The following is a 22,513-nucleotide window of genomic DNA, read 5'->3' as shown; positions in this document are numbered from 1 at the left end:
ACCCAATTTCCGACGTTCGTTGCGTTACTTGGTGAAGAAGTTTGACACGGATGTTTTAGCGTTATTTGAAACACATGCGGAGGGGGAAAGAGCTGGTCGGATCTGTCAGAGGTTGGGATTCGATCATTCTTTTCGTGTTGATGCGACGGGTCAGAGCGGGGGGATTTGGCTGTTGTGGAGGTCGAGAGTTGGGCAAGTGGAGGTTGTTAACTCGTCGAACCAGTTTATTTATGCGAAAGTACGGAATGGGGACGACTGTACAAATTTGGTGGCTGTGTATGCGGCGCCAACAGTGAGTCGTCGGAGTGGACTTTGGGAGGAACTCACGGACGTTCTTCAAGGGTTGGTGGATCCTTTGATTATTGGAGGTGACTTTAATTCCATTGTAAGAGTGGATGAACGTACGGGAGGGAATGGGCGTTTGTCGCCGGATTCTATAGCGTTCGGGGAATGGATCAATGCACTCTCCCTAATTGATATGGGCTTTAAAGGAGGGCAATTTACATGGAGGAGGGGAAGGATGGAGAGTACATTTATATCTAAGCGGCTGGATAGGGTGCTTTGTTGTGCTCAAACGAGACTGAAGTGGCAAGAAGCGACAGTTACACACTTACCATTTCTGTCGTCGGATCATGCTCCGGTCTACTTGCAGTTATGCCCGACAGATGCAAGCGACCCAGGACGTCGACCATTTCGTTTTGAAGCGGCTTGGCTGAGCCATGATGGTTTTAAGGAGTTAATTACAACGTCCTGGGATTCTACTATCTCGACACCCGAAGCTCTGAAGAGGTTACAACGGACGTTGCAGAAGTGGAACAGAGAAGTGTTCGGTAATGTTCATGCTCGCAAGGCAAAACTCATTGGGGATATCAATAGAGTCCAAGCTTCTATCCAAGAGAGTCAGACGGATGAGTTATTAGAAAGGGAGGCCGGGCTGTTGGGCGAATTTGATAGTATCTTGGAACAAGAGGAAATGATTTGGTTTCAGAAATCAAGGGAGAGTTTTATTGCTCTTGGGGATAGAAATACTCGGTTCTTTCATACTTCAACGGTCATAAGGCGTCGGAGAAACCGTATTGAGATGTTAAAGGATGGAGAGGGTCGCTGGGTGTCGGAAAAGGGCGAATTAGAGAGTCTGGCAGTAGAGTATTATAAACGGTTATATTCGCTGGAGGACCTTAGCCCGATGAGAGCACTGTTGCCAGCCGAGGGTTTCACGGCTATGTCGACTGCGGAGTTAATGGCGTTGTCAAAACTTTTTTTAGCGGAAGAGGTGGTGGCTGCGGTTAAGAGAATGGGGAAGTTTAAGGCTCCCGGACCTAATGGGTATCAGCCGGTTTTCTACCAACATAATTGGGATACGGTTGGAGACTCGGTTGTCCGGTTCGTGCTACAGTTTTTTGAGACAGGCGTGTTACCCGCGGAGGCGAATGATGCACTTATCGTCTTGTTGCCAAAGGTTGGGAAACCAGAGAGGATTCATCAATTTCGGCCGGTGAGTTTGTGTAATGTACTGTTCAAGATCATTACAAAAATGATGGTTATGAGGATGAAGAGTGTGATTTCGAAGTTGATAGGACCGGCTCAATCGAGTTTCATTCCCGGGAGGCTAAGTATCGATAACATTGTAATAGTCCAGGAGGCTGTGCATTCCATGAGACGGAAGAAGGGCCGGAAAGGCTGGATGCTATTAAAATTGGATCTTGAGAAGGCATATGACCGCATTCGCTGGGATTTTCTCGAGGAGACGTTGGGGGCAGCAGGTTTCTCTCCTCAGTGGTCGCAGCGTATTATGGAATGTGTGAAGAATCCGGCCATGCGTTTACTTCTGAATGGGGAGAAGACGGAAGCGTTTACACCATCCAGAGGGCTAAGACAAGGAGATCCCCTCTCTCCTTACCTGTTTGTCTTGTGCCTGGAAAGACTATGTCACCTAATTGATCGGGCGGTTAGTAACGGGGAGTGGAAATCGATTAAGATTTCTCAGAGTGGACCACGTTTATCGCATGTTTGCTTTGCAGATGATATCATTTTGTTTGCTGAAGCTTCGGTGGCACAAGTTCAAGTGATCAGAAGCATACTTGAGAATTTTTGTATGGCCTCGGGTCAAAAAGTTAGTTTGGAGAAGTCCAAAATCTTCTTCTCCTCTAATGTCAGCAGGGATATGGAGAGGTTGATTAGCGAAGCAAGTGGAATTGGGGCAACAAGAGAGCTGGGGAAGTATTTAGGGATGCCTATTTTGCAGAAGAGGATTAATAAGGAAACATTTGTGGAAGTTTTGGGAAGGGTCTCAACGCGGCTAGCTGGTTGGAAAGGCCGTATGCTGAGCTTGGCAGGGCGCATAACACTAACGAGATCAGTGTTGTCCTCAATACCGGTTCACACAATGAGTACTATCTTGCTACCCGCTGCGACTCTAGCTAGATTGGACAGATTGTCACGTGAATTTTTATGGGGGGACACGATGGAAAAACGGAAGATTCACTTGTTATCATGGGAAAAGGTGTGTAAACCGAAGCACGAAGGTGGGCTGGGCTTACGTATGGCTAGTCATATGAATAGAGCGCTGTTAGCTAAGGTGGGTTGGAGATTACTACACGACAAGGAGAGTCTTTGGGCAAGAGTCCTAAGGAGCAAATATAAGGTTGGTACGGTACATGACTCTTCTTGGCTTGTGCCCAAAGGAACTTGGTCATCCACTTGGAGAAGCGTGGGAGTGGGCTTGCGGGAGGTGGTAACACTTGGACTTGGGTGGGTACCAGGGAATGGTAGGTCAATACTTTTTTGGACGGATAGATGGCTGCTGGCGGAGCCGTTATGGTGTTGGGCTTGTACAGCGGTACCGGATGATGAACGGATAAAAAGCGTGGAGGAATATTGGATCCCTGGAGTTGGTTGGGACATGGAGAAACTCGGCTTCTTTCTTCCCGAGGTTATAAGAAATCGACTTTATGCGGTGGTTATAAAGGGCATCCCGGGATTGGTTGATATTTTGTCATGGAAGGGGACCGAGAATGGAGTGTTCACGGTCAAGTCTGCGTATTCGTTGTTGACGGCTAAGAAGGAGCTGAAACCTTGTATGGCTCATTTTTTTGATAGGGTTTGGCATGTAAGGGTGCCGGAAAGAGTGCGTGTTTTCCTTTGGCTCATTACCCATCGAGTGATCTTAACGGCTGTGGAAAGAAAGAGAAGACATATGGGGGAGTCGGATATATGCCAAGTGTGTGTGGGAGCAGCGGAGACGATCTTACATGTGGTAAGGGATTGCCCCGCCATGGCTGGTATTTGGAATCGGCTTGTGGCGAGTAGGGAGCGCCATGAATTCTTCCACAAGTCTCTGTTGGAGTGGCTTTATGATAATTTGGGGAAGCATTCCGGATCAAGAAGTGACAATTGGCCCACTTTATTTGCAACCTCGGTATGGTGGAGTTGGAAATGGCGATGCAATGATGTGTTTGGTGAGAGAGGCTTGTGTCGGGATCGACTAAAGTTCCTAAAAGACAAGGCGGCTGAAGTTTTAAGAGTACACGGCCAAGGGATTGACGACTTAGGTTCGACCGGGAGGGTTGAGAGGTTAATTTCTTGGGGTAAACCAACGGCGGGATGGGTTAAAGTCAATACAGATGGGGCTTCACAGGGGAACCCGGGGAGGGCAGCGGCCGGGGGTGTGATTCGAGACGAACTGGGAGAGTGGGTGATTGGTTTTTCGTTACATATTGGTGTGTGTGAGGCGCCCCTAGCAGAGTTATGGGGAGCGTACTACGGATTGGTACAAGCATGGGAGTGTGGTTTTCGGCGAGTGGTGTTGGAAATTGACTCCTTGTTGGTTGTGGGTTTTCTTAGGTCAGGGGTGAACGATGCTCATCCGCTGGCGTTCCTGGTACGTCTGTGCCATGGCTTTATTTCACGGGACTGGCTGGTCCGAGTTACTCACGTTTATAGGGAAGCTAATCGTCTAGCAGATGGGTTGGCCAACTATGCTTTTTCTTTACCGTTAGGATTTTTATCGTTTAATGTTTGTCCGGATGAGGTTTATCCGCTTTTGTTGGGTGATATTAACGGGGCTACGGTTCCTAGACGTATTCGTTTGTAGTTTTATTTTTGTTTAATAAATTATAGGGGACTAAGTCCCCTGTTTCCGACCAAAAAAAAAAAAAAACATGTAATCAACTTTTTAATTAAATATCGGAGGGTTTAAAAAAAGAATGCAACTCGAGAACTTCTCGAAAAGTCACCCATCCTAGTACTACTCTCGCCAAGCACGTTTGACTGGGAATTCTGATGGGATTCAGTGCATTTGTGCTGGTATGATCGCATATAATATTGGAAGGTTGTACAGCAAAAATAAATATCAAATTAAAATTTAATTAGTTTTATGAGATCCCACGTTGCAGAGAGGTTTAAATGAATTGATTTGGCCACCTATGTCGCCAAAGTACACTTATCTTTTCGGTCAGAGGTCATGAGAGAACTCCACAATTAAGTGTGCTTATGCTAGAGTAGTCAAAGGATGGGTGACCTTCCGGGAAATGGGTGACCTTCCGGGAAGTGGTTGTCGGAACTGTGTGAGTGAGGCCAACACACAGAGAAAGATCATGTGGTGATTTATAGGGTCGGTAAACAAGTATTTAAGCCTGCAAGACGTAGCAAACCGACCATCGGATATTGATGGGCTCAGGGGCCTAATGACCCAAAGCTCATTCATTGTCAAACAGATGGAGTATGTTTTTTTTATATATATGTGTATAAGAATCTTAAAACATCGCTTAAAATCAAACAAAATAAAGTACGAGATTTGCAATTATGAACCATTTTCATTGAGATAATATACTGATTTTTTTGTTTTTTTTTTTAACTGGAATTAGATAATTTATTAGTCCTTTGACTCTTTGAGGGCATGAAATAAAATTGGAACGATACACATCATATATTAACATAATTTATTAGAACTTGGGTGGCTCCAACAGCAAGTTGTAGGAGATTCCCCATATGTGTTGTCATCTCCATGAGACTTTTAGAAGCCGAGTCTTTGTTTCTCCCGATCCAAGACTCTACTATGTTTATTTCGTCGAAACACATCTGAATATCATAAATTGCATCATATAGAGATGTCAAGTCTCTAGTAGCATACTTGAGTTCCAATACAATCCTAGAGTATGCATCTTGGCATTTCTTGAACGGTTCCTTTAGAGCCGGTACCTTTTCTGCTGCTCTATCAGCAGATTTCACCAACAACTTGGCATAGGGTTGGCAAATGCCTAAGAACACGACTTCCGCTAGTGGGAGCTGTATATGAAAATATTAGCTAAATGTTTTTTAATGTACATAGTATATATTTCTAATTATTTGATACTAATGAGTCACAAAACATAATTGCACTCGTGATGATCACAATATATATATATGTGTTTTAAATTATACGCCTCTCTTTGGGAGAAACCGGGTTCGAACCAGAATTTGCTGAGAAGACAATAAAGATGAGAACCACTAGCAACGTTTCCACAATCATGATAATATATATGTTTCCACAAAGTTTTAACAAAAAAAAATGATATAAAAATCTGAAAAAGTAAATTATAAAAATAAGATATAAAAATGAAAAATATTAGCTGTAAAAAATAATGAAAAATAATACTGAAAGATGATTATGATATTAAATATTTTGGTTTTTTTTGTTCAGATCCGGATCTGCTTCTCCCAAATATCCTGTTCTTCGGAACGACTCCCGAATACCGAATAATTGATTTCAAATCTGATATCCTATACGCATATAATATATACAGATGGTATACACCACATATAAATTCAAAAATTAAATTGACAACCCTTCCATCTTAAGGCATGATAAAACATCAAATAAAAATATGCAATTAGAAATAACTAAATATTTGATAGAGAAGAAAAAAAAAACTAATATGTGGGTTAGATATTGTTACCAAGGCAGTGGCTGAAACCGCAGGAGGATAGGCACTCAATGTTTGCAAACAAAAGGCTCTGTCTACGAGAGCCTTCTGGCATAATTGATCGATGAATTTTGTGGAGTTCAAGGCCGAAGCTGAGACTACGAGAGATTGTAGTAAAAAAGCTACTGATACGAAGAAGAAACAATAAGAGGAAGACACCATTATGTGTAGTGAAATTGTTAATTTACATTTTGGTGGTTCTTGCATTTACTTTATACCTCTTGCATTTAATTCCTCTAGATTTGTTAGCATCTGTAATAAAGAAAAAAATTAATTTAGGTTGACCAATATGTAAAGGGGGTATATTATTGTATGGTGATTTGGGATGCTTTTTTTTTTTTTTTAACAATCTCTCCTTATTGGATTAGTGATTCTATAAAATATATTAAAGTTTTCGTCTTATTGCATCTACTACTTGTTAAAATTATTCCAAATCTATGGTTATTCAAACTAACCATTTATTAAACAAAAAAAAATCAAATCTCAGGGTATTGGAAAATTGAGATTTCAAGAGTATTTTTGAAAAATAAAACTTATAGTATTTTTGGAAAAATACCCATTTTATTAGTATTTAAGAGAATTCCCCGTAAAATTATTCTTAAAAAAAATGATTTCAAAAGCAAATTATAACTAAAATACATGGGTTGAAAATCACAACTTGTATAATGATATTTGAAAAGAATTTTAAAAAGTGATTTTTCTTTTCTAATTAACAAATTATATGGTTACTCGTTGTTTTCATTATATAACTTGTCATCTCGTCACTTCTTTCAGAAGAGTTTCCTAGATCTCAAAAGATGTGGTGGCACGTGACACCAACAATTGAACAGATGGAGTGATTGCTCCAAGAAAAACATTGTAAATGAGTTTGTTTTCTCTATACCACGAAACAATACACGCGGTGGTGACGGTTGGAGTTGGGATCTCCATGGAACCATCAAGATATCTCGTCAAACTATAACCATCGAGTAAGGCAGAATCTGAAGGCTCCACATGAGATAATTGATGGAGGTCAGCTGGGGGACATTGGACGTGTTGATGTTCAAAAAGGTTTGTGGAGTGAGAGCAGTAGCCTATTTATTGGCTATTTACGACTACATTTGGCGACTACAAAGAAATATAGCAACTATTATACGACCATAGTGCGACTAATTTACATGTAGGCGTTACATAGTGGCTAAGTGGAGACTAAAACATATAGTTGGTAAAATCGCCGCTAAACGGCGACTGTTATGCGACTGAATGTCTGAAATGGTTAGATAGTCGCTTTGTGGTTGCTAAATCGGCGACTAATTTGCGACTTATGCGGCAATTCATTAAGTAGTCATTAAATGACGAATGATATGCGACTCGCCGCGCGAGTCGTAACATAGTCGCTATTCAATCGTAAAATTTACGCAAAAACACGTTTTTCGTTTTGTGGTAGGTGAGTTTGGTGTTACCGGTTTTGGCGACTATGGTGAATTGTCATTATGTAGTCGCAATAGTCGACACTGGCCCCACAAAAGCCCTAGAATCGCCTCTTGTCATTCTTCACATCCAATCCATGCACCCCAAAGCACCCTAACACAAAATCATGCAATAACAACACGAAAAACAGAGACACGACCACATAACACATATCCCAGTCATCTACACAATCAAAACACACATCCGAAGGCTTAACATGCTTAGATTAGCCATGATCCTACACTCACCTCTTATTTGGATTGACTGGGAGGAAGAAAACGACCAAGAACATACCACAACAACATCACTTCATACCCACAGCCACGAAGTCACTGATTTACCTTGAAACTAGCCTCTGAATCCTCCAAACCCCCTTCAAAGCCTCACTTTAAGCCCCAAGAACAACACTTCGACTCTCTAGTTATCCCTTTAGCTCTTAGAAAAGGACAAAGCTAAAGCTGAGAAGAAAGTGACTGCTCTCGAGTGTTAAATCGAGTCTTAGGGTTTTCCCTAATTTGCATTAAACTGATCAATTACATAATCAAACCTGTTAACCACGCCAACTAATGGTGTCGACCGACACCCTTGTAAATGGGCGTCCAAACGTTGCTTCTAAAAAGCCATCTCGGAACTGTAATTTTGGGTTTCTGGGTTAATAGACTTTAAAGATAATTATCCAGAAAGTAACATCCATAACTTCTTGGATTTAACTCCAAATAAAAATATAAGTCTATAAGATCATAGAGTAGAGTATGAAATTTGCAATTATCTATTCATTTTTTTTTTGGTATTTGGTGTTTGGAATTAGATAATTTTATTAGTTTTTTTTTTTTTTTTTTTTGATAAACCCTATCGGCTGTTCCGGTCAGCCCCGGTATAAACGCACCGAAGTGCTTCAGAGTGGACTTCTCCCCAAAGGGCCACCACACTGTCTATCCCGAGTTTGGAATGCTTTCCGACTAATGCCAGGGGGTAGTCAGGCCGCCTGCATTTCTGACTACCAGGTAAACCAATTGGGCCAAGACCCAATTGACAGACTTCCCACACAACAATGATTTTTTGTTTCCAGGGTGGATCGAACCTGGGTTAGTTCCTTCCAACCATTCCCCAATTCTCCCTTACCACTGGACCACTGCTGTGCGGGCAAAAATATTAGTCCTTTCAAGGTCTTTAAATAAAATTTATTAGTTTCAATCATATATAACTCCTCATCTTTTGTATCTTTATCCTCCGACAGCTTCGGTGGCTCCAATAGCGAGATGTATCACTTTCTCCATATGCATGTTCAACTCCATGAGACTCTTAGAAGTCGAGTCTTTGTTCTTCCCGATCCAATAATCTACTCTGGTTGTTTGGTCGAGACAAACGATAGTTTCATAGTTGGCGCTAGTTGGAGATGATTTGAGGTCTTTTGCAGCAACCTTGAAATCCATTAAAATAGAAAAGTATGCATCTTCGCACTGCTTGAACTGTTCCTTTAGAGCCGGTACCTTTTCTGCTGCTGTATCCGCAGCTTTCATCAACGACTTGGCGTAGGGTACGCCAATGCCCAAGAGCACGACTTCCGCTAGTGGTAACTGTATATGAATATGAAAATATTTCTAAATTTCTGACACTAGGAATGAGTTACAAACATAATTGCACTTGTGATATATATTTTGTGATTCAAGACACTAAATATTTGATATTAACTCCATGAGACTCTTAGAAATCGATCATTTTCTTGTAGCGCGATAGAAAACAAAAAAAAACTAGTATGTGGGTTAGATATTGTTACCAAGGCAGTAGCGGAAACCGCAGGAGGATAGGCGTTCAACGTTTGCAAACAAAAGGCTGTGTCTTAGATACTAGCCATCTTGCATAATTGATTAATGTATTTTGTGGATTTCAAGGCCAAAGTTGAGACTACGAGAGATTGTAGCAAAAAAGCTAAGAAACAATAAGAGGAAGACACCATTCTGTAGTCAAATTGTTAATTTACATTTTTGGTGTTCTTGCATTTACTTAATATACACCTCCTTGCAAGAATTTAGTAGCATCTATAATACAGAAAGAAATTTAACCAAGAATTTATTTTAGTTTGACCAATATGTAAGATATTTAGTTTGATTAATAATTCAATACACTAAATATATGTTTCCTTTTCTTTTTAATTTTAGTATATAATTACACCTTTACAATTTTAACTAGTTTTATTTCTTGTTTTTATACAAGTTTTTTTAATTTTATAGAAGATCTTTGTAATTAAACAGATTTGTTATAGAAAATAAGAATTCAAGCATAAGAAACAATATAGAAAGGTTATAAAACAAAAAGACCAAATAATTCAGACTTAATTAGTTTTCTCTATTTAGGAAATTGAAAATTAAAAAGAATTCTACCAAGGGATGCTTTCGTGGGTGACGGATTCTTTCTTTTGTGGAGGTGCTTGGATCATAAGGAATCATGAAGGAAATGCTTTATTTCACGCAAGGGATGCTTTCGTTCCGCATATCAATAGAATCTCGGCTGAGCTTTCCTGCATTTTGTGGTGCCTTCGGAGTTTAAAAGATCTTCATATAATGTCTTGTGAAGTTTGGACAGATTGCAACGCGGTTTTAGCGGCTTTGGAATCACCATTGGAATGGCCGAAGTATAGAGCTCAGCTTGACAAGATTATACAAGAAAAATGTGGTATGGGGGAGATTTCATTTCACCTGTCATCTACAAAAGCTCATTCTTTGGTTAGAGAGATCGCGAGCAGTGTAACCAGGGACGGACGCTTAACTTCATACTTAGCCTTAGGCGGGCCGGCGTGGTTGCAGGAACGACTTATCTTGGATAGCCATTGGAGCTGGAAGGGCCACTTTGGTTTAATCGGTTAACTTGGTTGATTTGTTTTAAGTTTGTTTCCTTTGTTTTCTAAATTTTCTTCTCCTCTATATTTCAAACTTTATTGGTCATTTTCAGTCAATGGGAAAAAAAAAAAAGAAAAGGAATTCTACCGTGGGCCAGTATATACACACATAATGAAACAATTAGACAAACAAGTTTCATGAATTGTTTTAAACTTTTACAGTAATGGGGATGATTAGGATAATACATAATATTGACTTATTGAGCGATAATTAAAGTGATAACTAACGCAATTGACAAGTGGCCATTCAGTTTCTATAAAACCACATTGTTTTTTTTTATATATAAATTCTTATGTTATTAGTTTTATAATATTTGAATATCTTTTTAGTTTACCCATGAAAAATCAACCATTTTCTCCATGAACACATTACACATACTATCGCTGTCTAGAAAATAAGTGTGTACAACGTCGTACATCTACTAAATAATTTGAACAATGGTTTATATCCTTATATATATGACTAATATGCTTCCAACTTGATTTATCAGCCCACGAAATTTATATATTTTTGTTAAATCTAAGAAGGTTTGTTAAATATTTTAATGAAATCTTATATTATAGTCAGTTGATAGAAAAAATTGCAAGTGCTACATCAGTTAAATATTTTGGAAAATGGATTGAAATCATTATAAATATGATCAATATTATAATCTTTTAACAAGTTTCAAAATATTATAATTAAAAAATAAAATATTATAATGTTGAAATTTTTTAAAGGTTCAAATATATTAAATTTATAGAATATTTAAATATTATAAATATATTTTTGGAGACATAAATGTAATTTTTCAACTGGTCAGAACATGATATACACTATTTAAGTTTTACAACCAAATACATTTTAATACCAAAGTTTACATAAAAATGATCTCGAATTATATGAAAAATTGTTCATTTTAGTGAATTACGGCTCCTAAATTAGATTACTACATCAAATTTTGTCAATGGTACATACAAACTGTTATTAACAAAATATAGGAAAAAAGCGAAAATTTACCCGAACTATTTACTGGCAGTGTTTTTACACCTAAACTACGATATCCAGCAAATAGCAACCTAAAGTCACAAAAAATCAAATTTCAAACCTAAACTTGTATATGAAATCAGCCAAAATAAACATATACCGAAACGGTGTAAGTTGGTCGCTGACACCGTGGTAATGACGGAACATCAGAGTTGAGTAATATGACGTCGTTTTGTGAGTTTAGTATTTCCGAATCAAATAATTGCTAAAGCAAAAACTAATCGAATCTTCAATTAGAGAACCCTATACTCACAAAATGAGGTCGTTTTACTCAACTTCGATGCCCCTTCATTGCCACGGTGTCGGCTGACTCATCGTCGTTAAGTGGTTAACTAACACCGTTTCGTTATATGTTGATGATGGCTGGTTTCATATAGTTTAGGTTGAAAATTTGAACTTTTTGTGAGTTTAGGTTGCTATTTGCCGAGTATCGTAGTTTGGGTATAAAATACTGGTTAGCAAATAGTCTGGGTTGATTTTCGCTATTTTTCCAGCAAAATATAGTATTCAAATATTTATTAAATCGAATTTAATATAAATAATTTTTAAATATACTGTTTGAATATAGAGAATTTGTTAGGAATGCCCTTTTAGTGGGACATATTTGAATCGATATTATTAATAAATTAAAGTATCATTAATCTGATACTTTAATACATGTTAAATCCTTATTTTACTATTTTCAGCAAGCTCAATATAAGACTTGCCAATTATAATGACTTATTTAAAATTTGTATTAATAAATATAAAAAAACTCCAACAAAATCAGTAAATTTTAAAATTAAATGTAATTTTAAAAATAAATAAAAGTTTGTCATGTAGTGTACTGTGGTTTAAAATCTAGTAGGAAACCGTCATATTTTCACACCAGAGTTATCATATCGTATCAGATAAATTCCGGACTTTGTTCACGTCCAAGATATTCATGAAACAGTGTATGACGACATATATTCCCATGAATCGGAAGTTTTATTCCTAAATCTCCCCAAATCCATTGTTCTCATCTATTTCTCTGTAAATCTGGATTTAATTGGTAATATTGGTTTACTATTTGTTTAACCGAGTAAGAAAGATACTAAACCGAATAAAACTTAATCTAAACCAATTACAAATCAGTTACAACTATGTAATTGGAAGTTTGAAGAAAATCAACCTAGCACATAAGGGAGTATGTAACCAATGTGTCACTTAGTAGTGTGAGTTTATGTGACCAGTGCGTCACTTAAGATATACAATTTAAACTAGAAAATCAAACCCATATCATAAACTATATAATATATATATATATATATATATATATATGTATATATATATATATTGAAAGAAAAATAGTCTTTTTACAACTAGTGCATCATATATCATATATATTCATACCAAAATATTTTAAATAACCACAATATTCTGAAGTTTGTATATATATATATCTGTCAAAAAAATAATCAAATTTTATTAAACTTATTTAAAAAATAAATACTATTTTGGGTACCCGGATTTGAACTGAAAATAACCGAAACCGAATCGAATCCAAACCAAAATTTTAAACTAACCGAAATGACCTAAACTCCCCTATCCAAAATACCGAGAAACCAAATGGATATATCCGGAACCAAACCAAAGACTGGAACACTCAGGACTACTAACTTTCAAGAATCATGCATTGAACCAGACAAATGTGTTGTAGGCAAAAAAAAAAAAAAAAAAAAAAAAAAAAAAGAAAAAAAAAAAACCAGACAAATGTGTTGCTCTGTTTGAGTCATCTTTAAACATGCTCTTTGAATGATGGATCTCTCTGTTTTTTGCTTTCACTTTTGCAGTAAAGTCTGCTCTTTTATTATTATACCTTTGTTCTAAAAGATATCTCTCTCATACTTCTCTCTCTCTCTCTATTCACTCTCAACTTCAAGCTTTCTCCTTTATTCTAATGGCGATTATCACAGAAGAAGAAGAGGAAACAAAAACCCTAATCCCACCCAAGAAGAAAGTTCAAAACTTGAAACCAGAATCATCCAACCCTAAACCCCAAACTCAAAATCCTTTCCCATTTTGGTTCTACTCTACACTAATCGTCTCACTCGCAACTCTCATCTTCATATCTCTCTCTCTGTTCTCATCTCACAACGATCCAAGATCTTGGTTCCTCTCACTCCCACCAGATCTTCGTCAACATTACTCAGATGGAAGAACAATCAAAGTCCAAGTAAACCCAGATGAGTCACCAATCGAAGTCTTTGTTGCTGAATCAGGTTCGATTTATACAGAGAATGTTGTAATAGTTCATGGGTTAGGTCTTAGTTCGTTTGGTTTTAAAGAAGTGATTCAATCTCTTGGATCAAAAGGGTTTCATGGTGTTGCTATTGATTTACCTGGAAATGGATTTTCAGATAAGTCAATGGTAGTGATAGGTGGTGGAGATAGAGAGATTGGTTTTGTGGGTAGAGTTAAAGAAGTTTATGGTTTGATTCAAGAGAAAGGTGTGTTTTGGGCGTTTGATCAGATGGTTGAAACTGGTGATTTGCCTTATGAGGAGATTATAAAGATTCAGAATTCGAAAAGGAGAAGCTTGAAAGCTATTGAGTTAGGTAGTGAAGAAACAGCTAGAGTTTTAGGTCAAGTGATTGATACTTTGGGTTTAGCTCCTGTGCATTTGGTTCTTCATGATTCAGCTTTAGGTTTGGCTTCAAATTGGGTTTCTGAGAATTATCCGAGTGTTCGAAGTATAACTCTTATTGACTCTAGTGTTAGTCCAGCTTTGCCGTTGTGGGTTTTGAATTTACCGGGGGTTCGAGAGGTTTTGTTGGGGTTTTCGTTTGGTTTTCAGAAGCTAGTGAGTCTCCGGTGCTCAAAGGAGATGACTTTATCGGAAATTGAAGCTCATAGGATACTTTTGAAGGGAAGAAATGGGAGGGAAGCTGTTGTTGCTTCGTTGAATAAGTTGAACCATAGCTTTGACATCGGACTATGGGGGAATTCAGATGGGATCAGTGGTATTCCGATGCAAGTGATTTGGTCTAGAGAAGGGTCTAAAGAATGGAGCGACGAGGGTCAATGTGTAGTTAAGGCTCTTCCAAAAGCTAAGTTTGTCACACACTCAGGCAGCCGATGGCCTCAGGTTAGAGATTCTTTGGACTTTAAAACTCATTTTAGCTATATTGAATTTGTCAAAGCAGAAGGTTTTGTGTTTATACTAGTATGTAATGAGTAAGGTAATGATCACATCCAATTTCAAAATTAAGACTGTAGTAATTAACTATCGTTGAGATTGTTAAAGTCTGATTGTTCTCCTGTACATACTTATCTAGTCGATAAGAACAGAGCATCTTTAGCTCTATAGCTTCTCTTTTGTGATGCTTGACTTGTTTGAAGAACACTAGTGAGTTTTACATTTATTCGATAACTTGTTGAGTTTTCTAGTTATAAAATAGAACTTGCCATGTTTTCGATTAGACGAGAGTTCTTACTGTCACTTGTATCATTGAAGGGTAAATATCCGAGAGTATTAACATGAATTCAAGATTGGTTTCACTTAGTGTGGTTTTGAGTCCTTTAAACTTGTGGTCATTTTGATGATGCAGGAAAGCAAATCTGGCGAGCTTGCAGATTACATTTCTGAATTTGTCTCTCAGCTTCCAAGATCCACTAGACGAGTTACCGAAGAACCTATCCCGGAGAATGTTCAGAAAGTGTTAGAAGAAGCAAAAACTGGTGGTGAGTCTGGTGACCATGACCATGGGCATGCCCATGCTGGTTACACGGATGCTTATGGTCTTGGTGAAGAATGGACTTCTTGATATGCCTTTTGAGTTCTTGTTATTTATACTGTGTGTACCCTTTAATTTTATAATTATTTTGTGTTCTTTTCTTTTTGGGGTTTGATGTTTGAGATATATACTACACGATATGAATCTGTGTGTGTGTTTTTTTGTGTGCTCGTAACAGAAGAAATATCAAATGAGATAATTGAAGCCAAAGAAGTAGAGCCATGGTTTTGGTTTTTGGATTATAAAAGCTCTTACTTGGCTTGTCAATAAACTAAGATTTTGGGATTTAGTTAGTCTTAGCATTGTGCAGTCATGGTTGTGTTGGATTGTGATAGTTTTGTTTGGCCTTAAGGATTGGTATTTCTTGAACGTTTTTTCCACAACATTTGGATCCACAACGCTTAATTCTCTATGTACAAAAAAAAAACTATTTACAACACTTTTACTAAAATAAATAACTATGATTCATCTTTCCAAAAGGAAGGAATATTCCATCCAAAAATTTTCCCCCCCAAAAACTTTCCCGCCAAAAAAGTTTCCCGCCAAAAGAATTTCCGCAAAAATTTTCACGCAAAAGAAAAATATTTTTTCAAAATTTTCCTGCCAAATTTTTTTAAAGGGTTTACAAGATTTTTTAAAGGGTCTTTTAATGGGTTTACAAGGGTTTTTAAAGGGATTTACAAAAGTTTTTAAATGGTTTTTAAAAGATTTGTAATGGTTTTTAAAGGGTTTTAGAAGCCTACAAAGGTTTTTAAATGGTTTTTAAATGATTTACAATGGTTTTTAAAAAAATTTATAAGTTTATAACAGTTTTAAAAGGATTTACAAGGATTTTTAAAGGTTTTTTAAAAGGATTTACAAGTGTTTTTAAAAGGATTTAAAAGTGTATTTAAAGGCATACAAAGATTTAAAAATAGTTTTAAAGGATTTACAAGAAGTTTTAAAGGGTTTTAGAAGTTTACAAAGGTTTTTGAAGGGTTTACAAAAGTTTTTAAAGGTATTACAAGTTCTTTAAAATTGTTTTTAAGGATTTACAAGGGTTTTTAAAGGGTTTTAGAAGTTTACAAAAGTTTTTATTAAATTATTTATCACGGTTATAACTTATAAGGGGTTTATAGGGATTTACAAGTGTTTATAAATGTTATAAAATGATTTACAATAGTTTTAAAGGTCTACTCAAGTTTTGAAAGGTTTTGGATGACTTTTTAAAGATTTACAAGGGTTTTTAAAGGATTTTTTAAAGGATTTATAGATATTTACAAGGTTTTTTTAAGGAATTACGGAAAAATTTTTGTCGGAAATTTTTTGGCGGGAAAATTTGGCGGAAAATTTTTCGGAAGGAATATTCTTCTTGTTGGAAAGAATATACCTTTCTTCATCATGAGTTATAATAAAGGGGGGTAATTTAGTCATTTTATACATTGAAGAGGGTATTTTTGAAAATAGACACCTAGAGAGGGTACTTGTAGAAAAGGGTATCATTAAAAAGGTTAGTTGTGCAAATCTCCCAACACAATATGGCATATTGTTTTAACATGTTGACAAAAATTGACCAAAACATATGCATGAGTTTATCACACTCAACCAAATTAATGGTGAGACCACTTAGACTTTAATTAGTTAACTAGATTTTAACATGCGATATACTGCGGGACGATATTTTAAATGTATTTTTTGTTCATTTTGTTTGGTATATAAAATTGTATTACTGTATTGTGTTGTTCTTTTTGTTTTTGTCAAGAATGTTGTTAATTCTATGATTTAACCTGTGGAATATTGCATAAAATTTTGTTTTTTTATATAACATAATTTGATCAACTTAATTAAATAAATCTAATATTTATAATAATGAGATGATGTTGGCATAACATCTTTCGTTTAAATAGTCTAATTTCAGATTAAATTTTTTGTGAGTTAAACTATATTAGACAGTCCGTAAAAAATCTATGATCATAATTATGTAAATTATAATTCGCTCCATCACGCGACCCGTGTTACACAATTATCAATAATAGTTTAGTACATACATTTTTTGTATCGATTAAGTAATATACATCCGTTTTAAAATTTTCAAGTTGCAACATATGCGGAAAAAAATTATATTTTAATCATACATATGTATTATGTAATAAATATAATTTAAAACCAAATAAGATGATATAAAGATATTGGACATAATTTTTTCTTTTTAAAAATTTCATTATTTATTTACTTTTATGACTAGTAAATTTTATTGATTTCATACATGAAATATGCAATAATACATTTTATTTATACAGATTTCTTTTTAATTTTATTTTTCTTCATGTAATGTAAAGAAAATTTAAAACATATATTATAACAAATAAATCCTTTTGAATTTAAAAAAGAAATAGAAAAAAAAAAAAATCCTTTTGAATTTTCTCAAGTATTGGTATTAATATCTCGTGGACATCATTTGTTGGCAAATCATCTCTAATTTGCTTTACATTAAACTCTGTGGATAAGCTGCTTCTACGCCGATCAAAAACGCCGCCGACGATAATCTCACCGGCGCCACCACCCAACCCACACCGTCGATCTATCAACCCAAACACAATCTCTCCGATGGCACTTTCTTGCCGTGACACACTAATCCTTATCTTCCAGAAGCTTACCGTCGCCGATCTAGCGCGAGCGAGCTGCGTCTGTAAAGTTTGGAACTATGTAGCAACAGAGGACGATCTCGTTGTATCGGCGTTCACATCGCCGTGGCGGATCAAAGAGCTTGTTGGAAGACCAGCTTCTGGTTCGTTCTGGAGAGACAACGGAATCTGGAAATTTGCGATTTCTCATCGGATTTGTCGTGGTGATAGTGTTACTAGCCTCGCCGTTAAATACTCCGTTCAGGTAACGAATTGATTACCTCAATTTTGTGTTTCTTTGGAAATGTTGATCTTGGATTCAGATAGAAATTAGGATTTTTAGTGAGTTTGAGAGAACATATTGGATTGTTCATAATATTTGCTATGTTGAATCTTATCTATAGAGTCAGAAACTTAAGATCTATGTAGATCATGAAGCTTGACTGGTTTAGTTTGAATTTTGCTTAGAGGTACTTTGGAAGCTTAATGATTATCTTATGTGTTGTGATTTAGTGTGTAAAATGTTTGCATCTATTAAGTTTTTGTTGGTTGATTTAGTTTTCTCTTTCAACTTCTTAGTAGCTATTGGAACACTGAGAGTTAAATCCAATGGATTGAAAATTTGTGGCTCTGTTTTGTGGTATCTAGTGCTATTTGTCTCGTTTACGAGTATCCCAGGAACGGTCGGTTTGTTTAGTGACTAGCTCTACTCGGCCTCTGCGTATTAGTATTATCTTAGTTCTACCTGCGTTGAGAATACTATGATCATTATGTCTATTTCTTGAAGAATATATCTTAAGTTTCCAGGGTCTCTTCTCTGTCAAACAATAGGGAGAGTTTTATCGAAATCGAAGATGTAATGTAACTGAATGTTTTCCCTTACGAACTATAGGTAGACTTTCACAGTGCAGGAACTTTGTAATATAAATTGTGTATGTAGGTATTCGTATTCCCCTTGATGTCTATGCTCTTCGTTAAGCTTTGTAACATTTAATTGTTTTGTTCCTCTCTATAAGCTTTCTGAAAGCATTAAGCTCCCTTATATGAACTTATGTTTTCATGTCCTATGGTTCTTTCCCTGTGAATCTTTGTCGATCCAGATCCAGCTTTCACTATAATGTCTTTCCTTCTTATACAATGTGTACAATTTTTATTTATCACTTTATTTCAGATCGCTGTTTCTATTTTCTTTTGTTATTAGATACTAAAGTTTGTGAGCAAAACTTGAATCCAAATCCATGAGCTAGACTTGAATATTTCACCTTTTCCTTGCATAATGTAGGTTATGGACATAAAGCGGCTAAACAACATGATGAGCGACCATGGGATTTACTCAAGAGACAGACTGCTAATCCCGATAAGCAACCCCGAAATTCTTGCAAACACAACATGCTACGTAGAGCTAGACAAATACGCCAAACGCGAAGTAGCTGTGCTTTACCTCGAAGGTGCACCAAAAAGAGAACAACCTGTATCTGATATGAATAAACTATCCAACTTATCAGCCGATGGAAAACGAAGACTGATTGAATCTCTAAGGAGAAGCATGCAAGTCGACGATGGAACCGCTTTATACTACTTGGCTATCGCTGAAGGAGATCCGAGATCCGCATTGTCCGAATTCTCGGCTGATCTTAAGTGGGAGAGGCAGGCTGGTCTCAACTAGGATTGGCTAAGTAAGCTCCAAAGGTATATGAGTGTTTATAATGTATATGATAAATCAAAATATTGTTGTCTTTTCGATAAGAAATATACATTCAACCATGTTAAGTATAAGTATACTTCATAAATCGATAAAGTTCTTCTTTCACGGTACTGGTGTGGTTAATCTTATGTATTTACTTTACTATTTATTCAGTTTTGAATTGTGAATGTAATCTATAGTTAGGTTAGGTCCACTAATTATTGCAGTAAGGATGATTTAACAATTTTTAATTATCATCACATTACTTTGCACTATGTTATGGCATGTAATTGGGAAGAAATAGCATTTATCCAAATTATAGGCAGTACAGTAATATGATTCAGAAGCAGTGAGATATTGAGATGATTTATTATTGTCAATAGAAAATTGGTTTTAATTAATTGAAAATGTAAATTACCAAAATATTCATTTTGTCAATGAGACAAATTAGTCAAAATTGTTCTCGACTAGATTTTAAATATGCGGTAACAAAATTTTAAGTGATTAATTATGATTTAAACAATTTTTAATTTATTTGGTTTAAATTCTAAATTATACATTTTGTGTCTAAGTAATTTATCATATTGTTTGAACCTGGTACATAACACAGAAAAAGTATTTTTTTCCTCGTATTATGTTCTATATTATCTTTATAATATTAATCTGCTATAGTATTTTTGCAAGCATTTTTGAAGAAAATTAAATGCATATTTATTGCCAAAAAATTCATTTTTTCTTTTAAAAAATGTTATGTTGGAGGAAAGTTTCGAACTACAACTCTTTTACCACTAGACTATATCAATGTATTAGTACTAAAATGTAAACATATCGTGTATATATATATATTTGAAAACAGGTTAATATTATTTGCAAAAATTACATATGAATGAAATTATTATAAATTATATTTGTTTTAAAATTAAAATTTATACACGGTTGTATGACGGGACGAGTTTGAATCGATATTACTAAAATATTAATAATATCATTTATCTTATACTTCATAACTAATTAAAACTTCATTATACTATTTTTTTTAACAACACTAATATAAGACATATCAAATCAAGCTGATTTAAATAAGTTTGATATTGGAATTTAAAAAAAAAACTAAAAAGATTTGTCCCGTTGTGTACCGCGGGTTAAATTAGTTTTTATTGGTAAATTTCTTATGTTTTGTAGAATAGTATAGAGCTATGGTAGGTTAAATGTATTTTGTTTGTATATTCAATTTTTTTTTTTTTACATCATTAAAATTAAATTTAAGTTGTAAACTGTTTACTATAACAAAAAAGTTATTGGAAAATCAAATATAAAAATAATATTTTTTAGAAACAGATAAACACATTTTAATATATGTCTAGATGTAAGTTATTACATATTTTTATTATATTAGCTTAAAACCTTATACTGTACTTGTCGTGTTCATCTACAATGTCAACTAAACTAGCTTCCCTAGTGAATATTATAGTACTAGCACAAACCAAACCAGCCACATAGGTTAGATCATGTAACATTCAAGAGTTAGATAAATAGCTATCAACTATCATTAGCTACTTGTCTAATTGATGACAAACTCACATCACCATCATTTTACTATAAATAGAAGTTACCATTACCCTAATTACAACAAATACACTGATATCTAAGTAGTAATTAGTCATGGCTAAGTTTTCTAACACCATTACCCTTATCTTCGTTGCTCTTCTCTTTTCTGGCTTTGGTGAGTAATGTTTCCTCATATACCTTGAAAATGTGTTTAAGATTATCCTTAACCTTTTCATATATATACATTCGCAGAAGCACAAACAATTGTGAAAGGACCACTCTGTAGTAGGAAAAGTGAGACATGGTCAGGATGTTGTGTAAACGATGGTCAGTGCAGGGATCACTGCGTTAGCAATGATAGAGGATTAAATGGATATTGCGCTGGTGGCTACCCATCATACAGAACATGTTTCTGTTTTGTCGCTTGCTAATATATACCAAAGTGCTCTTTGTTTCTTGTGTGTTTATTTTACATATTATGAGTTTGTGAGTTGTGAAGATGACTTTGTGACAAGTGTGTTTTTTTTTTTTGGCCTACATGACATGTATGTTTATGTTTCAAATGTTTGATTATGTACTCTTGCAATACTTATTATATATAAAATGGCAATACTTACAAGAAAAATATCTAATGATGTAAATAACATTTTAGAAATTGATGTGGCATTTCGATTGGTGCTTAGTTCACTCCGCCGCAAAGAAAATATATTTAAACTAGACATATTTTATCGATACAATGAACGGGAAGAAACCGATTTTTCTTTATTTGAGTCTTTCGTGGGAAAATTAGGTGGAAGTTTGTAAAAAGAGAAGTTCAAATTACAACGATGAACATAATACTTTTCTTTTGTTCTAAATATATATTTTTGTCTTATATTTGAAAGCTCATGTTTTTAAGACGGCGTCTTCTTGGCTTTTTCTAGCGGAGAGTATCTTTGCGACAATGTCATAGTTTCGTTGTTATTTTGTCGACAAAAAAAAAATGGTAGTGCAGTAATATGATTCAGAAGCAATGAGAAATTGAGGTTATTGTCAATAGAAAATGGGTTTAAGTTAATTGAAAATGTAAATGACCAAAATATTCATTTTGTCGATGAGACAAATTAGTCAAAAATGTTCTCAATTTTATAATATTTACTAGGTTTTAAATCTGCAGTATAAGGCGGGACAAATTTTTGGTTATTATATTTTAAATAATTTTTAATTTATTTGGTTTAAATTCTCAATTATACATTTTGTGTCTAATTAATTTAACATATTTTTTGACCCATAATATAACACACGAAAATATTTTGTTCTCGTTTATGTTCTATATTATCTTTTCTATTAATTTTTAATGGTAATTTTGTTATGTTTTGTAGAATATTATAGAGCTATGGTAGGTAAAGTTTATTTTGTTTGTATATTCAACTTTATTATTTTGTTTTTACAGCATTAAACTTAAAACTAGTTGTAAATTGTTTACTATAACAAAAAAAAATATTGTAATATCAAATATAAAAATAATATATTTTCTTAGAAACAGATAAACATATTTTAATACATTTCTAGTTATAAATTATTAAATAATTTATTTTATTAACTT

General features: G+C 35.1%; 5 protein-coding genes and 2 pseudogenes across 5 annotated transcripts in view; 4 read left to right on the top strand and 3 right to left on the bottom strand.

Annotated features, from left to right (window-relative positions):
• Positions 1 to 399, top strand: part of LOC17894969 — a 2,084-nt gene extending 1,685 nt beyond the window's left edge. Inside the window, exons 2-3 of the mRNA XM_006301878.2 lie at positions 60 to 292; positions 391 to 399. Coding sequence (XP_006301940.2) covers positions 60 to 292; positions 391 to 399 — 242 coding nt within the window. The remainder of the gene's footprint in view (positions 1 to 59; positions 293 to 390) is intronic.
• Positions 400 to 4,202: 3,803 nt separating this feature from the next.
• Positions 4,203 to 4,319, bottom strand: LOC111832227 (annotated as a pseudogene).
• A 475-nt stretch (positions 4,320 to 4,794) lies between these two features.
• Positions 4,795 to 6,138, bottom strand: LOC17896097. The gene is made up of 2 exons (XM_006301417.2): positions 5,937 to 6,138; positions 4,795 to 5,286 (listed from the first exon to the last, which is right to left on the bottom strand). Exons 1-2 carry the CDS (start codon positions 6,123 to 6,125, stop codon positions 4,924 to 4,926), a joined length of 552 nt encoding a protein of 183 aa, XP_006301479.1. The 5' UTR covers positions 6,126 to 6,138; the 3' UTR covers positions 4,795 to 4,923.
• A 2,497-nt stretch (positions 6,139 to 8,635) lies between these two features.
• On the bottom strand, positions 8,636 to 17,274 carry LOC17894341 (annotated as a pseudogene).
• LOC17895817 (protein AUXIN RESPONSE 4) lies at positions 13,043 to 15,315 on the top strand. The gene is made up of 2 exons (XM_006302163.2): positions 13,043 to 14,444; positions 14,908 to 15,315. The coding sequence occupies exons 1-2, from the start codon at positions 13,257 to 13,259 to the stop codon at positions 15,121 to 15,123; spliced, it is 1,404 nt and encodes a 467-aa protein (XP_006302225.1). The 5' UTR covers positions 13,043 to 13,256; the 3' UTR covers positions 15,124 to 15,315.
• A 279-nt stretch (positions 17,275 to 17,553) lies between the features above and the next one.
• Positions 17,554 to 19,511, top strand: LOC17894427 (F-box protein At1g55000). The gene is made up of 2 exons (XM_006302643.2): positions 17,554 to 17,961; positions 18,979 to 19,511. The coding sequence occupies exons 1-2, from the start codon at positions 17,680 to 17,682 to the stop codon at positions 19,360 to 19,362; spliced, it is 666 nt and encodes a 221-aa protein (XP_006302705.2). The 5' UTR covers positions 17,554 to 17,679; the 3' UTR covers positions 19,363 to 19,511.
• Positions 19,512 to 21,042: 1,531 nt separating this feature from the next.
• On the top strand, positions 21,043 to 21,453 carry LOC17895774 (defensin-like protein 18). The gene is made up of 2 exons (XM_006300930.2): positions 21,043 to 21,103; positions 21,181 to 21,453. The coding sequence occupies exons 1-2, from the start codon at positions 21,043 to 21,045 to the stop codon at positions 21,357 to 21,359; spliced, it is 240 nt and encodes a 79-aa protein (XP_006300992.1). The 3' UTR covers positions 21,360 to 21,453.
• Positions 21,454 to 22,513: the final 1,060 nt, after the last annotated feature.

Source organism: Capsella rubella, unplaced genomic scaffold (genome assembly GCF_000375325.1).
Source record: "Capsella rubella cultivar Monte Gargano unplaced genomic scaffold, Caprub1_0 scaffold_2, whole genome shotgun sequence".
NCBI lineage: Eukaryota > Viridiplantae > Streptophyta > Magnoliopsida > Brassicales > Brassicaceae > Capsella > Capsella rubella.
This window is presented reverse-complemented; position numbering and strand designations above follow the sequence as displayed.